The sequence below is a fragment of the Erpetoichthys calabaricus genome, chromosome 7, assembly GCF_900747795.2.
Source record: "Erpetoichthys calabaricus chromosome 7, fErpCal1.3, whole genome shotgun sequence".
In the NCBI taxonomy this organism is placed as follows: domain Eukaryota; kingdom Metazoa; phylum Chordata; class Cladistia; order Polypteriformes; family Polypteridae; genus Erpetoichthys; species Erpetoichthys calabaricus.
This window is the reverse complement of record NC_041400.2, coordinates 138,172,106-138,190,665: the sequence shown is the minus strand read 5'-3', so window position 1 is coordinate 138,190,665 and position 18,560 is coordinate 138,172,106. Positions and strand designations below refer to the sequence as shown.

General features: G+C 36.0%; 1 protein-coding gene across 1 annotated transcript in view; it reads right to left on the bottom strand.

Moving 5' to 3' along the window:
- Positions 1-18,560, bottom strand: part of zswim6 (zinc finger, SWIM-type containing 6) — a 228,064-nt gene that overhangs the window by 13,851 nt on the left and 195,653 nt on the right. Inside the window, exons 9-10 of the mRNA XM_028805456.2 lie at positions 17,191-17,451; positions 15,158-15,293 (exon numbers count right to left, since the gene is read on the bottom strand). Of these exons, the coding sequence (XP_028661289.2) occupies positions 15,158-15,293; positions 17,191-17,451 (397 nt within the window). The remainder of the gene's footprint in view (positions 1-15,157; positions 15,294-17,190; positions 17,452-18,560) is intronic.

The following is an 18,560-nucleotide window of genomic DNA, read 5'->3' as shown; positions in this document are numbered from 1 at the left end:
AGATCCAAAAAAGTGATATAATCAGTCCATTATTTCGAAGGGTATGAGTGACTGCATGTGTGGTGGGGGGAAGGGGTCATATAAAGATCAGTCAGTTGAAGTTATCCATTTTGAAATAAGGGTTTAATCCAACACTTGCATTTACTTTTAATAATTATACTGCAATTTCTTTGCTATAAAAATATTTATTATTTTTTCTGCTTTATTATGTGAAACCAATAATTCTGTAGCATTATTATGATGATAATAATTAATAAAGGAAGCCATTAGGTGGGGACAGGCTTATGTGAGTGCTTATACATGTAGTGAATGTCATATTTCACACATCCATATTGAAGTTTCAGCTTTAGCTGATACAATTCGTCTTTATTTCAGCCACTATATCAGACATCTGTCCACCATTACAAAGCAAATAAAACAAATATGTATATTTTTGGAAAAAAATGTTTGTATACTTGTGCGCATCCTTTAACTAATACTTTTTAGATGTACCTGTTGGTTTGATTATGCCAATAAGTCTGTTTGGATAGGTCCCAATTAATTTGGAACACCTGGATTTTACAATTTCCAGCTTGCTCAAATTGTAAAATGATTTCCTACGCACATTCCTCTTTTAGCAAATCCTAACAGAGAGAAGGCAAAAGGCTTTGCACCAGAAAATTTTAACATTTGAAGCTAGTCATTCACTCCTATATCCTGACCAGCACTCTGGTTCCCACTTAAGTGAAGGGGCCTCATAGCTGATGCTGCTACCATCATTGATGACAGCAGGTAAATGCTGATCATTTCTGAGCAACAGTGCTCACTTAACAGTTATCTCTTCAGTACTGCCAGATATATAGAATACATTAAGAATTATTTCATATCATTCTACAGATTGTTACCTTCCAACAACATTCCATAGATCTTTTCATAGCTTATGACTGTGGTTATCTCTGCCTTATGCAGTTTACAAAACACAAGGGAAAAATCCTAAGGAAAAGTCTTTATTTAGAATTATTCCAAATCACTTCAGGTGATGTCAGGTGTACATGTTATGCACATGATTGGGAATATGACATGAACAAAGTTGCACCTACATTAAAACATATGCATACTCATTCGATCAAGACATTTAAAAGAGTTTCAGTTATTTTTAAAAAAATTCTGTATTTGTAATTCATATAAATACTGTTGAAAAGTGAAAAAGTTCTGACATGATGACTCTCGATTTTACAAACATACACAAACCATATTGGTATGTTTCTAGATTAGAAAAATCTAGAAATCTCACTCTAGTTCTTTCAAAATTTAAAGCCTTAGCACCCAGTATATGTCCTAATGACACATTGATTCTTTCCACTACAAAAGCCAAATATAGAATGGAAAAATATACAAAAGCAACTCATAACATTTCTGTCATATACATAAAACTTTTTTTTTTTTGAAAAATGCCACTCTTGTGCAAAAAGAGTCATAGCAATGTGAAACATTGTATAAAAGCCTCTTACAGTAAATCAAACTTTGTAAATTATCTCTTGAAAATAAAAAGTGCAACATGCCTTTAGAAAGATACTTTGCAGACATTCAGCTTTTCCCTCAACTTGAGAATAACCAGATAATTAAGCCCGTCATCTACCTAAAATGTTAGCTTAGAGAGCAGAATTTATACCATTGAGATCTGGGACATGTGCCATCTGCCTGAATTGGATGGGTTGCTGTACCTGCCTTTTAAAGTTGCTCTCTTTTTCTTTTATAAGCATTATAGGTCATACTGGCATAGTACTTGTATAGAATGATGCTAGAAAATTGCTAGCAGGATTGTAGGTACCGATTTTATTACAGTATAATGTGACAGTAAGTCTAGTTTAAAGTCAAATGTGCTATTTAAGCATATATTTGAACTGATTGAGCACAGAGGATTTTGGGTGTTTTTTTCCTTTCTCTACACTTTCTCCTCCAACCTGTCAAAATCCTTTCTTTGTCAAAAAGGTAAAATAAGCAGACTTTTTCAGCTAACCAATAACATTTCGGGGTGAAACAAAAACAATAAGATTTTAGCCAAAAAACACAAATATACTCTCTTTTTTTGCATGAAGCCTGCCTTACCAAAGCCCACTTTGGCTCATGAAAGTATGCTTTAGTTAAAATCCAAAACTTATATTCTCCAAAATATGTGTGGGAAAATTCCTGGCAGATGTGCCAAGTATTAGACATTCCATTTCTGCTTTGAACATGCATTTTAGGACTAGCAGTGTTACACTTACACTGCCCTGACAACACAGTTATAGAGATTATATTGATCTATTTTTAAGCAATGTTGCATGTTAAATGGAAAGATGTCAAATTAGTAATCATATTCAGCATTGTCTCTGGTCTAAGTCTGGAATGTCACTGTGGTTTAAGATGCAGCAGCTTCACTGAGTGCTTTGAACATCAACTTGGTTCTGGTATGAATTTTGTATAAACCAATTTGCTTTGTCATTGGAACAGAACAGTCCTTGCAGTGTGTAAAACTGCTTACCACCCATTGTTAATATGCTCTTCAAATAAAATCCTGCAATGAATGAGATAATTACTTGGTAATGAATAAATCAACAGTGAAATACAATATGGTGTGCAACCAGGGGTAAACAGTATATTTTCCTGAAAAAACGTAACAGCAACAATATCATTTTGTGCAGTCAGTCTAGGCCAGAATTGAGAAAGAGGTTTGAAAGTAATTAACTTCTGTCTAAAAATGCAAAGCAACTGGTAAAATTACCAGTCTCTTAAATCAAAAACTAACAGACAAATTCAATAAAATAGGAGTCCAGTCAAACTCAGAAAATTGAGTGTGTGTGTGTGTGTATACAGTAATCCCTCCTCCATCGCGGGGGTTGCGTTCCAGAGCCACCCGCGAAATAAGAAAATCCGCGAAGTAGAAACCATATGTTTATATGGTTATTTTTATATTGTCATGCTTGGGTCACAGATTTGCGCAGAAACACAGGAGGTTGTAGAGAGACAGGAACGTTATTCAAACACTGCAAACAAACATTTGTCTCTTTTTCAAAAGTTTAAACTGTGCTCCATGACAAGACAGAGATGACAGTTCCATCTCACAATTAAAAGAATGCAAACATATCTTCCTCTTCAAAGGAGTGCGTGTCAGAGAGCACAGAATGTCACATAGATAGAGAAAACAATCTCTAGCAAACAAATCAATAGGGCTGTTTGGCTTTTAAGTATGCGAAGCACCGCGGTACAAAGCTGTTGAAGGCGGCAACTCACACCCCCTCCGTCAGGAGCAGGGAGAGAGAGAGAGATAGAGAGAGACAGAGTTTGTTTTTCAGTCAAAAATCAATACATGCCCTTCGAGCTTTTAAGTATTTGAAGCACCGTGCAGCATGTCGTTTCAAGAAGCAGCTGCACAAAAGATAGCAACGTGAAGATAATCTTTCAGCATTTTTAGACGAGCGTCCGTATCGTCTAGATGTGCAAACAGCCCCCCTGCTCAATCCCCCTACGTCAGGATCAGAGAAAGTCAGCGCAAGAGAGACAGAGAAAAGTAAGTTGGGTAGCTTCTCAGCCATCTGCCAATAGCGTCCCTTGTATGAAATCAACTGGGCAAACCAACTGAGGAAGCCTGTACCAGAAATTAAAAGACCCATTGTCCGCAGAAATCCGCGAACCAGCAAAAAATCCGCGATATATATTTAAATATGCTTACATATAAAATCCGCGATGGAGTGAAGCGGCGAAAGGCGAAGCGCGATATAGCGAGGGATCACTGTACTGTATTTTCAGCAAACCACACTTATTTGTCATTACAGTGATTGATAAGTATATGCAAGATGCAGGATCTGAACTCATATAGCGACTTCAGAGTTCAGCTTCTGGGCAACAAGTCTGCACTGCTTGATGTAGAAAGACTCCTCAGTGATTCTCCTAACCCAGTTTTTTAGTTCAGAGTTTTGGGATTTCACAGCATATCGTGGTTTAAGTGGCAGCAAAGCAGACTTGTTCACTGAAAGAGTCTAAAGTAAAAGAAATACTTAATCTAAAATTGGCATTTAAAGGCATAAACATGGTAAAGATCATATACTGCATACCTTTCAGAGAAACAATTCAAATTGGGCATGGATAAGAGAAGACCACATTTAATCCTATTTTGTTACAAGCCCTTTAGTACAACTGTATTTAATAGCATGACAGGGCTTGACTGGGCCATTCACAAAGAAATGAATGACTGGTACCAATGAAGAAGATAGACTTTTCCTGCAGATCCTGAAACAGAATTTCACCCTAGGCAAATAATTTGGCCTTTTAAGGATTCTGTTTTCTAAAAACTATACATATCACACAGTACTCATTAATACCTAGAAGAACAACAGATAGCTTAAATTGTCTTTAGCACTCAAAGTAATAATCTAGAGTCTTGCATTATATAATAGATGACAGACACATTTTATAATGCAGCATAAATTGCAAGGAGTAATTTTGCTCAAACAAGTGTCTGCTTGCAAGAGACTGGGTGGGCTATAATGAGCAGGTGAAGGCTTTCTTTTGGGCAAATGTTTCAAGTGCACACATAACTAAGTTGACATTATTGCTGAAATTTGGAAATAGGAATTGTATGGAGAAACTGTCTTATAATGAATTATAACACTACAGTATTTTAGAACCTTGAACTAAAGATAATGATATCCCACAGAAGCACTAAGTCCTTAAAGCCTCCTGAAAAATGTTTAAGTTAACTTTAATAAAGTGGGGGCAGCTTTGCGTTTATACCCTAAATTCCATTTTTTTAATTGTTTTAATTGCCATGCTCTATATCAGTGTATGCTCCCAACCAACCAACCAACCAACCAAAGACAAATCTATATTTCACATTTTTTTATATTTAACTTCTTTCTTTATAACTGAAGAGATCTTAATGAATATAAAAACTTTGTTTTATTTGTCTTTTTCTATATTTCTATTATTTATTTCTCATCCAATTTTACTTTTCAATTTCTTTCACACCAGTTTTCCTGCTACCAAAAAAAAAGTTTACAGCATTCTTTATTCTTGGTGGCGTCTCCCATCCCAGTTGTAAACGAGTGCGACCCTGCTTAGCTGCTGAGACCAGATGTATTCAGGGAGTATGGCTACAAGCAAGAGGTGATATTTTTTTGTACTTTTAGTAACCATACAATTGAGGCTACAAAATGACAGATGAATGAAAACAAATGAAATTATAATATAATACAATCTAATAATAATAAGTAAATTACACCATTATTTTATAAGAATCTGTGTAATGATGCTAAAGTTTGTGATGTACTTCATTTTTATTCCAATAAATTGTATATTTTATTAGTACATGCACTATGAAATGTAATGCAACATTATTTTAAATAAGACAAGTTTTCTTATTTGTATTTTAAATGAAAAATAAAAGAAAGAACATGTAATTCACCATGAAATGTACTATGTATGCCTTTGTTTATCGAATTTGTTTTGTTTAAATATTTAAATTGAAATTATTTTACAATCTGTAGGAGCTAACATCTTGTGAGCAAAATGACATTTTATGTTATTTTCCTGGTACTTATTTTAGACAGGCAAGTGTTACATAAAATATGACTAAACCATATATATTGTAGGTCAAAGGATGCTGAATTTGTCTATGTAGATTACCTAATTTTATATACTTGCCTTTTCTCAATTAGAAAGCTACAAACTTTAGCTAGACAGACAATAAGAAAAGGGAAAGTTGACCAGGAGGATGGGACAAGCACTACGGGCTCAATATTAAACTAGTAAACCATACTCCCACTTTCTGGTCTTGAGGCATATAAAGACGTATTGGCTTAGCTTCCTTTTCTGTTACTTAATACTTTTATATAATTATATAGGATGTTCTAGTTCTAGCCACCTCCAAACATGAAATTGATTAAGTGAGGTAGAGAATGCATGCATTTTTTAATACCAGTAAATAGTACATTAAATATGAATTTTAATGGTAATTTTATTTTTCAGTAATACTAAACATTTACATACAGTCAGATTCATATTCAATTAAAAATGATAATCCCTTCACCATCTTCCAGTGTTATAAACCCAGTATGCAGATTTTTCTGAAATGCTTTTTGGAATAATTGCAGTGTGGTATACAACTAGCATTTTTTGTATTAAGCAATATAAATTAATTGGATGAATGTACCACAGTTTGGGCAGTGTGTTTGCACAGTGCTCAACACTGCTGCCCCATAGTCATCAGTTCATATCCCAAGCCTAAAAATTGCCTGTTTGGAGTCTGCAAGTTCTCTCCATGTTTTTGTGGGTTATTCATAAGGTACTTTGCTTTCTTCTGATATCCCAAAGGTGTAAGTGTTTGTGATTGGATGAGAGTTTTTACCCTGAAATGGACTACAGCAACCTGACCAGGATTATTTCTGGCCTTGTGCCAGTGCTGCTGAAATAGGCTTTAGCCATCTGTGACCCTTAACTGGATAAACAAGTCAGAAAAAGGATGCATGAGTGTTTCCTTATTACTATCAAGTCCCTAGTTACCTAAAATATAAAGTGGATGAAATAATTATCACCTCAACCTATGGATTAAATTGTAGGTAAGTGGTATAACTTGGTTTTTGACGTTTTTATAACTTACATTTTTTTGCTGTTTGTTTTAATGCTAAATTTAGTAAGTTTATCATCATAAAATGGACTGGAAATACATAGTGCAAAAAAATGAAATCTTTTGTGTGCAGAATGGCATAGCATAAATAAATATGAAAGTGCACAGACTGTAAAGAGCACAGACAATTTCAAGAGTACTATTTTGTCACAAACTATTCTTTCACCTAGGAAACATCATTCTGATAAGTCTTATATTACGGTATACAAACGTATTTCAAAGATGTTGCGTGCTGGTCAGTGATCTGGAATTAACATAAGAATCAAGAAAGGTTTGAAACATTGGTTAAACAAGCATTTTTCAGTGCCTATCGGTGCTTTACTGGATCTGGCTTTCTTTGACATTTAGCTTAGTAATCAAAGCAATGTGTATGGCAAAGGTAAAAGGTTTTTTTTTTTTGTAATGATGAATCTTGACAAAATTGGTTCAAAACAGGAATGCATTTATGCAACATGTACAATGTTACAGTGGGCATATAAAGGCTAAAACCAAGTGATATTTTGGAAGGACATTGATACTAGGACTCTACAGAAAATAAAATGCGGTTTGATTTAAATGATGCAAAAGTGTAAAACAATCTTAATAACTGTGCTGTACCTAAGGGTGCATTCTTATTAAAATATTTTAAAAGTGTCTGCATGATATCTTCCAGTAAGTGCCTAAAATGTAGTGTACTACTTCAAATTGCTAGAAGCAAGTGCAGAAACAAATTTTGGCAGTTTTACTTCACACTGATGGTTTAAATTTAAACTGCAATATTGGGTATGCAACTGTAAATTGATAACAGGGAAAAAATGTACATCTAACATAACTTTCGATATTTTCCATATTCTAAACAACAGGTCTTTTAGGCTATGACCATACCATGACACATCCTTTTTAATCCTGACAGCCTTTTGATATATGCATACTTTTAACATGACAAATGTGTATCCACAACCACGACCAAGAGGCCTCATCTACTAATGTCAAAAGGACGCACACAAATTATTAATGCTTTCTAAAGCAAAGCTGCCATGTGAATGTCTTCCACTTCTAGCCTTTGCTGACATTTGCCACAAGAGACTTCCCTGCTGTGTCTCAGGAAAATGTATAAATAAATAAAAAAGTCAACTGAAGAGTGTTACCTTGCTACTGCGCAGCATTGGTACTATTGCACTGACCTGGTTTTCACAGTTAGAAAGTGATACAGCAAGGGCTGTGCCTCTACAAAGGATTATGTTGGAAGCAGAAACTATTATTAAAACTTGACAGGTACCCTGAACATTAGAAGCAAGAAATATTGAACAATAGTGATCAATACTTGATGTTTCTCCAGTTACAAGTGTTGTGAAAGTATAGCAGAAATTACACACGTGTACTGCCTCACAGTTTCATGCCTCTGACTGAATCTCAACACAAGTACTGCCTTTGTGCAGTTTGCATATTCTGCACTGATTTGTGTATTATGTATTCCTAAGAAGTAGGGATGTGGCCCTAAATTGGATCTGCATGAGGGAGAGCATGTGATTGTTTAAGTGAACCCTGCAAAGGACTAGCATCCTGTTTAGGATGGTTAACACAGAACAGTCAATGTTACCATAACAGGCACCTGCCACCCTAAAATGGATAAGCAGAAATGGATAGATGGATGGATGGACTACAACTTCCTTGGTAATCTATTTCCTAAATCATATTAACTATGAAAACTTCTCATTAATACAGCTTGCAAACTAATTTTTGTTAAACTGTTGTGATATCAGTACAGTAAGTTGATTGTCCCTTTTAAAAACTTGTATAGAAAGCAGAGTGCATTTTTAGTCTCTCTAAACCTAAAAAGGTTTAGAAATTACATGGACCACAAAGCAATGAACTTAGCCAAGCAAGAAATACCTTTTCTGTGTTGTATGCCGTGAATGATTTGACAGAACACCAGTATTTACTGCAATGGTGTAAACGAATATATTAGTTTACTTCATTCCTTACATCATTTATACAGACTATTTATGCAGAATATTATTGATTTACTTTGACAGGAGTTTGATTTGTAAATATGACTGAGTAACAGGAAAGAACTCTAATATGCCTAAAAAATAGATTCAATACAAGATATGGCAGCTTATTTTCTGTAACCTGTATTTTTGGAGTACAAATTTGCTATTGGAGAATAACAGTATCAGCAAATGATTTAATGCTGGGAGTGATGTGAGGCCGAAATAGTAAGCTGAAAGTATTTCGCTAGACGATCAGGCAATGAAAAGAATAAATGCAGCAGTAAACAACAGCTAGCAGGTAGCTCTACTCAGTATTGAACTGAAATTGGTTAAGTACTGCAGAGAGATAAATTTATCACCACACCATAGCATTCTGCTTATATGGCCTAGGGGTCACACAATTTCAGCAGTAGGAATTCTATTTATTTATATACAATTTATACACACATACATACAGCTATAGATATACTGTATACACACATATATTCTTTAAGTTACAAAAACAAAAGATGAGAGTTGTCAATACCTTTCATGCATGAAAGTAAAAGGTATTGCAAAACAAAATAGCTTGACTGCACAGACAGCTTACATACCATTGCTGTAAAAACTTTTGTTACAAAATTGAGCATTAAGTAAGCAGACAGTATCCACAGATTGTATACTGAAAACAGGGTTAACACAGTTATTAGAAAGGCAATGCATTTCAAATGAAACCACTAGGATGGTCAGGATACTAAAATTTCAAAATTCAATGTGATACTAAGAAAAATATTTTTAATACCCAAAACAGTATATAATGTAACTCAATAAAAAATGTATTTAAATAAATTGTAATTCTGTATGCATTAAAATCTTTACTTTGGTGAAAACAAATAGAAATTGTACTTTTTAAAGCACTGGAATAACTAATTACAATAGTGGTCAATAGCCTTGGTGTTAACTTTATATGCATTACAGCCGATCCCAAAATCTACATTTCCTATCTACCCACAGTCATGATCGTATACAGATTTTAATTTTGAGCTGGTTTCTCCAACAGTATAATGAAACTGGGCGGTCATCAAATTAAAATCACTGCTGGGCTGAGCAGCACTTTTCGTGACATAGCTCAAAGAAAAATGCAACACGCTGCTGCATTCATGCAGACCTCATTCATGAGGCAGCCATCACAGCCAAGCAAATCCAGTCAACTTTCACTTTAGTCACCATCCCACAATTCAGTTTCTACTGTAATACACCGAGTTTATGAGCGCATACAGCAATAGCACCACATAGTTATATAGTAAATGTAATGAAATACAATTTTAAAATCACAAGAAATAAAAAAGTAACAGCACATTTCATGGTAAAAGTTTAAAAATTGAAGGGGCAATTGAGCCCTGGTGCTAAAGAGTATTGCACCTGGATGAACAGTGCAGAATAAAACTGGACTGCAGGCAAAAAGAACTGCAGTACCCTATCTTAATGCAAACAAAACAAAAAAATTTTAACCTGTAGAAAACCAACAAACATTATTATCCCTGCTTCAAATGCAGCAGCTAACAGGCTTATATTAATTTAAATGTTCCTGTAATTTAAAAATAATATGCTATAAGAAATGGGTCTGCAACTCTAGCCATGCATATTGGTATCCTACAAGGCTCAATTATCAAAAACCAAAGAAAACCAGAAGTTCATTCATAACGTAGGCTGTACAGTACAATTATTACTATGAAAAATGAGCATTGAAACGTTTTAAAATGTTTCAGTCAATACCTATGGATATTTTGATACTTTCGACAACCCTGTAAAATACATGCTGCCAATTTTTGATTTTTGTATTTAAAATTAAATGACTTAAAAAAACATTTTTTTAAAGAAATAAGCAATATCGGGGAAAGGAAAAACTCTACAAAAATCATTTCTTTTGTGACACCAACACAATGCAGGTTAAGAAGAGCTTTTAGAAGTGTAAAGTACTACTGTTTGACAGCCTCATACAAGGGGACTCCGCCCCCTGCTCGCTTCGCTCGCCTACCCCCGGTGTTTTGAACCCGTGCCCGCTGGTCAGCCGTAGTTTCAGACGCGCGTTGTAGGAGCTTGCGTTGTTTTGAACCCGTGCTTGCCCTGCTTCTGCGGTTTGAGACGCGCGATGTAGACATATATCCGTCAGTTGAGCTGGTTCGGTTTGAACCCGTGCCTGTTCTGCCTCCGCAGTTTCAGACGGTGGATAGGAAGTAAAGAACGCATTGTATGGCAAATCACAAAGATTTATTGGAATATCTCTTTATATACAATATTTGTAGTAAAGATGGTTTGTTGTCCTTGAATGATTTTTTCTTGGTATTGGAGTATTTATAACTTTAAGTTTAATGTCAGATGAACGCCGAACTCATGAGAAGGCTACATAAAGTTGTCCATGTCCAAATACGTGCTCAGAGAGGTATACAGTAATCCCTCCTCCATCGCGGGGGTTGCGTTCCAGAGCCACCCGCGAAATAAGAAAATCTGCGAAGTAGAAACCATATGTTTATATGGTTATTTTTATATTGTCATGCTTGGGTCACAGATTTGCGCAGAAACACAGGAGGTTGTAGAGAGACAGGAACTTTATTCAAACACTGCAAACAAACATTTGTCTTTTTTCAAAAGTTTAAACTGTGCTCCATGACAAGACAGAGATGACAGTTCTGTCTCACAATTAAAAGAATGCAAACATATCTTCCTCTTCAAAGGAGTGTGCGTCAGGAGCAGAGACTGTCATAAAGACAGAGAATGCAAACAAATCAGTAGCGCTGTTTGGCTTTTAAGTATGCGAAGCACCGCGGCACAAAGCTGTTGAAGGCGGCAGCTCACACCCCCTCCGTCAGGAGCAGGGAGAGAGAGAGAGAGATAGAGAGAGACAGAGAAAAACAAACATGCAAAAATCAATACGTGCCCTTCGAGCTTTTAAGTATGCGAAGCACCGTGCAGCATACTTAAAAGCTGCACACAGAAGGTAGCAACGTGAAGATAATCTTTCAGCATTTTTAGACGAGCGTCCGTATCGTCTAGGTGTGCGAACAGCCCCCCTGCTCACACCCCCTACATCAGGATCAGAGAAAGCGCAAGAGAGAGAAAGAGAAAAGTAAGTTGGGTAGCTTCTCAGCCATCTGCCAATAGCGTCCCTTGTATGAAATCAACTGGGCAAACCAACTGAGGAAGCATGTACCAGAAATTAAAAGACCCATTGTCCTCAGAAATCCGCGAACCAGCAAAAAATCTGCGATATATATTTAAATATGCTTACATATAAAATCCGCGATAGAGTGAAGCCGCGAAAGGCGAAGCGCGATATAGCGAGGGATCACTGTATACCAACTTTGTCCATGGTCTGTGCTTGGGATTTGTTGATTGTCATGGCAAATGCAGGTTTACTGTGAAATTGGCGTCACCCAAGTGTAAATGGCAATTCAAGGGCAGAACTTGTAAGGTGAATTCTAGGAATTAAAACAGTATTGTCAGTATGTGATCCTGTAAGTATTTTTGCTTCAATAACATTGTTTGACATGGTGTTGATGACTAAACGTGTACCGTTGCATAAACACTGTTTAGTATTAACGTTTTTTAATAGCATGACAATTGTTCCGATTTTAAGGTTAAGATTGTGTTGTGGCAATCCGGCTGGGTTAATAGTGTTCAGATATTGTAAAGGGAAATTAAGATGTTCAATGTCGTCTGCAGAATCAATTTTGTCAGTACTTTTTTTGTCAGGTAGTAATGCAATGACTTGGTTAATTATGTGATCCACATCAATATTCTTTGGACATAATATAGCCATATAGTCTTCACGTGTGAGGATGACGAACCTTTAATACGGAGTGTTCGTTTATTCTTATTGCCCATCAGGTATTGTGCCTGTGTCTTGTGTGGTTGCACTGTAAATATTGTATCACTGTAATGTGATTCAAATATGTTGTGGAGTCCGTATTTCTGTGGTTTCTGTAGTATATCGTGTTTTTGCTTGCGGGTTTTTAGAGGTGCGTGGATCATGCATGTGTAGTGTGTTTGCGTACTGTCTGGCGCTTTCCGTATTGCAATTGATTTGTGACCCTTTCTGGACTCCATAGTCTGTCCCGTTTCACTCTGGGGCGTGGGTGTGATTCCTCTTTTTTGTGTGCTATGGGCTTTGTGTGGCGCCTGCGTCTGACCCCTTTTTTATTGTGTGCTATAATAATAATAATTCACTACATTTATATAGCGCTTTTCTTAGTACTCAAAGCGCTATCCACACAGGGAGGATGGGCATATCCGGTTTACCATTCTCGTTGGAGGGGGGGCTTTGTGTGGCGCCTGCGCACTATGTCTTTTGCGTCCACGGGCAGGTCCCTGCGTCCATATCCGGTTTACCATTCTCGTTTAGTAATATGGATATTCTGTTGGCCCACTAAAACACATCTTGGAAACAGAAAACCACTGGTCTTTTTATATCCATTTAGCAGATGCATATAAGCTAAAATATTAAACACAAAAAACTAATTAATCCAAATTTGTTTCCTATATCTTCCCTAGTTATGACCATAATAGGAGGCCTGACCATGTTAAATTTAAGGTGACAAGCAAGTAATTGGCATCTGTAAGCAGTTTATATGTAACTAGAAAAAAAGATGACAGCACTGCAGTGACCAAATTACACGTCACTGTGGCATACAATACTATATCATATAAAAAAAGAAAAATCAGAAAAGTCTATTTGAGGAGAACACTCAAAGGTGTGGATTAATTACAAAAGTCAGTGAAAGCGAACAATGATTAATTAAGGATGGACAACTTTAATTCATGTCTGTCAAAATCTGAAGGAGACTTGGATAGTTTCTCATAAGGGATATTTGATTTTTTTTTTACGTAAAATAGGACATCCTTTTCACACTGTGATTAGGACTCCTCCAGTTGAATAAAAGTTTGTTAACATGCCAGCTATGTGGTGTAACATACTACAATGGATTGCTCATGAAGCATTTGTATTCTATCAGAGGATTGTAGAGTAGTACGGGGACTGTAACACATTGCTGATCAGTGGACAGATCACAGCATCCCAGAATTCTGGGCACCTTACTGGATGAAACACAGGAAGCAAAGCTGGTGAGGTCAAAACATACCATCATTTGTGCTGCAATTTCCTATATAATTCACTTTTCTATTATATAAAATTAAATTCTCCATATTAAATTACAGGCCACGTATATTCTAAGAAGTGTTGCTGTGGAACAGCGTTTAGCAGTGTATCCTCTCAGTTCTAAAGATGTGGATTTAATTCTAAGCCCCACCACTGTCTATATGAAATTTATACATTATCCCAGTGTTTGTGAGAATTTCTTCACATATACTAAAGCTGATATGATTTCTCCACAACAGTACCTCTAAACTAGCATTACACAGTATGAGTGAATGTGGGTTCTTTCATGAGTGTGTTCTGTGATAAAATTGTGCCCAATCCAACTGTTTCAATTGCTGTCTGGATTGACCGTGTTTCCATGCATCTGCATAGTGGTCAAAGCAGGTGAACAAAATAATCCATGAATGGGTATTTTCCAGTGAGCCATAAAAAAAAACTACTATTTATATACCGTATGAATATTATTGCCATCAATTTCAAATATGAAAACAAGAAAAAACACATAGACAATTGAGTTACACATATTTAATTTAGTTTAACTTATCATATAACTACAAAATATAATTATTATTGGCTAAATTTACAGCTAGGATATACTGTCTGTACACCCTTATCTATGGAATGTCCTGCAGCATTATATTATGTCCCTTCCAACACTTTCCACCCCAAATCTAAGCATTTTAGTTGCGATAAGGTCCAACTGCGATAAATCAGTAAGCAGTTTTACGCTTACTTTCGTATTTATGCTAAAAAAAATTATGGTGCAGTTATGTTTCCTCTCGTAAATTACTAAATAGATTTACAGTTTATAAAGTACATATTTTGTGTTAACAGAAAGAAGTGCTCAAATACTAACAAACATGACACACACAGACACATCTATATAAGAATACCTGAACAAAGGAACAAAATACATAATGCAGGTTGTATATTTTTACATGTTGCTAGTTCCTGTACTTGCTTAATAATGAGTTTTAGAGCAGAAAAAAGACATATCTGTTCAAATCTGTGGCAGTTCTGGAGGCTCTGAATTAAATCCAAAGCGGCATATTCATTATTCACACATTTTCTAAAATCTCATTTTCAAAGCCAATGAATTATTTAGCAAGGTTTCAGCAGAGGCAGCTTTGTGATTAAAAACTGCCCCCAAATAGTTCCCTTGAATAAGGATTTCAGATGAAAAGTATTCCCCTTTACAAAATTAAAAGTGCCTGCTTTGATAGGCCGAATTAAAAAAAAAAAAAAAAATCCTTTTAAAATGTAAATACCTCACGCACCAGTCCCTACTGGGTTTGCTGTGCCTTAAATGATGAAAACGTGCAACTTTTAGTCAAACCAACTAAGCATGTGCAACCATATTCGGACCATTTTGTCTTCCTATTTTGGATGTACAGTACAAATACTTACCGCATTGCTCTCAGTGCAATTTTGTATGCCAGTTCAGCATCATGAGGTAGGAGAGAGGTGAAAAGATACTTGGCAAAGGTGTGCATTGGAACGCTCTCTCTGTAAATGAGCTCCCCAAGACCACTGTATGGACCACCTAGGTTCAAAGAAAAAGACATACAAAAACAACCAAATAGCAATTAACATCAGGAAACTTTACTATAAGCGTAGTAAACAGTACAATTTAGTACACTGTAGTATTCTAATACTACTGGGAAAAGCCCCATAAGTAATGTTTCTAACAGTGGTTTGTGATGACCAGATTTTGTGTGTCTAGATGGGACACATGCCTGTCTTTAAAGGTACAAACATACTGTACTGTACATACACCAGTGAGTTTAAATTTACCCATTACCAGACTCATTGGGATTTGGTTAAAAACTGGAGCAACAAGAGAAAAACTACCCAGAAATTGGGACACTTGCAATAGAGCAGGGCTAGAGGAATTAGGAACAGCAAGCAAGCTCCACATAGACATGAAAGGTGTCAATTGAACCATACAACCAAAAGGTAATTGCAAAGTGACAAACAACTCAGTGAATGGATAATTATTTTAGAAAGCAATCCATTAAAAAAAAGAAGCCTCCGACAGAAAGTTCCTAATGATCACACAATGACTGACATTTCAGAACTGCAGGTGTGCTTAAGCAGAAAGATCATTTTTAGTGTTTTAAAACTTTGGGACTGTGAGAAGTTAGAAGAATTAACCACCCCAACCTCTGTATGCTCTGAAGTATATCTGTCTCGTACTAGTTTGTTCTTTTTTTTGCTTTGGGCAACATTTTTTTTTCTTGAATCTTCATCTTGCAGTGTCATCCGAACTGCTTTGTAAAGGGCATTAAGAGTAAAAGGCACTATGTGGAATATAGTTTCACTGGATTCACTAGAATTGTTAAGTAGCACAGTGACACCAATGGGAAGAGAAAGGAAGAGTTACAGAATAGTGTGAACTGTGTATATGCAAAAAAAGATAAGCTAATCAAAGCAGATTTTTTTTTCAAAGTTTCACCCACTAATTCAACTACTGGATATAAATCAAAGTCATTGTAAAGTAATTTTCAGGAAGCAATTTTTCCACCTTAGAAGTGCAGCATGCACTCGGTGACTGGGTAATTTTCAAGCATTTTTTTTATTCACGGTGTTTATCTTCTAACAATCTGATGATAACTATCTATGTGGGCCACTACCTAAGACACTGCAAAAAAGCACTAAGCATGAGTTAGCAAAGGAGCTCAAGTCATCCCATTATTAAGACCTCATTGAAAAACGAGTTGAACAGAGCTTTCTGTGGCCTGAGCCATATTGCACATTTATACAGATATCCAAATTTAAAGTCATTTTACGAGTACATGGTAAATGTATATGTGTGCGTGTGTGTGTGTTTTTGGTCGCTTTGTAATAAATGCCAGGTTGGCCCCAAACACTGAGGATTACCCAGGCACTCACTCAAATCCTAATGCTCTTAAAACACTGGTCTCAGTAGAGAACTTTATTTTGAGACCAGATAAACCACAGTTTGATTTGAAGACGAGTGGAATGATTTTTGACACTTTCTTGTTAAATAAACTGAAATACTCAGAACCATATGCGCATCCTTCCCTATAATTATATTTTGGATTGAATGTGCCATGTCTGACGACCACATCAGAAAGCCACCACAGAATTCCACATTGCTGTCAGTCTTTGCTCAAGGGAGATTCTGCATTGAATAAGCATGGGAACCTGATTATTCCTTGACCCCAAGTGTGTGGTCCTTTCAAGCTGGGGATGACAGATTTTGGCAAAGAAATCTAAGAAAGGCATAGCTTCATGTTTGCAGACGCCAGCCAGCAAGCCCTGCAGAATGCCAGACTGTCAAATTTAGCAACACCACTCAATACCCAAGGTTAAAACTCTGCCAGATTCTAGCATCATGTTTTTCTGTACCCATTCCCAACCACACTTTCCTAGTAGCTAAACAACAAAGGCAAGTGTAGAACAATTTGGTAATTTACCTTCTAAAAGGAAGACTGCTTGTTTCCGGAATATTTTAACTAGTGTGTCATCCAGGTCAATTTCCTGCAATTTGCTGATGAGCTGTTCTTCATTACGACACACCTTCTCCTGGGCATATAACCCATCTGGCATGATCCGCTGTTGACCCAGCCCTATCAAGGCGATCTCCACGGCCAGTGTCAGGTAGGATTCGCCCTCTTCCAGGAAACGATGGACTGGAAAGTGCTGATACTCTAAAGACTTTGGCTGCCCCATAGTTTCTAAATGACAAAAACAAATAAATACATGAATGCACTGCCATGATAAAAATACAATTATTTTAAAATAGCTGTCCCAAAAACACCTTCATTAGCAGTATAAGTTGGCATAAAGTGCTATATATACAATTTCTCTGGCTGACACTCTTAATTTCTCGAGGGCAGCAAAACTTTTAAAATACTGCAGTCTCTCAGGTCTAAGTTCCCCATTTGGCTAACATATTGAGTAGCCCAGAGCAAGTCACTTTAGCTGCCTATTGTTGTATTAGGAGAGTACATTTATATTAAATATTATACAAAGTACTTTCTTTATCTGCGACCCTCTCCCCCCAGATATCATGGGAAGGTGTTTAACATAGTGTTGATGAATCAGATTTGAAAGTGTGCCTATTTTAATTTTTCTTATGTACTCCTAATGTTTTTATTTTTTTTAATGTATGAATAATAGTGTGGTTTAATAAGCAATAACTAGAAAGCCTAAAATTTCCATACTTTTAATTGACAAAAAATATACAGCTTAAAACTTGAATATCATTTGTGTCAGAGATGGAGAATTTCACTCCAGGGTAACAACAAATGCGCTGTTTTATTGGATTTGGGGAATGTCAGTGAGGGGTTTATAAACAATGATATGATCATCAAGCTCTAACCAATTTATCTACCCTGTGAATGTACTAAAATGTATTCATTTACTGTTTCTGTCTAGTAATTGAAAAATTAATACTGCTTAAAACCAATAGTTAAAAACAATGTCATCTCATAACATCATTGTCATGCCAATTCATGAATACTTATACTGTATAATTCAGGATATTTTTTATTTGCACAAACTCTTCAAATGTGCTTTTATAACACCGCACTTTTCAAATATGCTTTTTCAGAAAACCACCTTGCCAGATTTGTGACTTATCCTAGTATGAGGCTGCATCAGTGTATGGAGGAGACATTAGCTGGATAATAGCAGTGACAGAAGAGTAATATTTAAGTCAAATTAACTCAAATTACAAATGTCACAAACTCCTGATGCTTTAGTTCTCCCAACCTTTCTCTCCTTTTTTTACATTTGTAGTAACTTTAAGAGTATATTTATAAATAAAAGGTATTGCTATTAA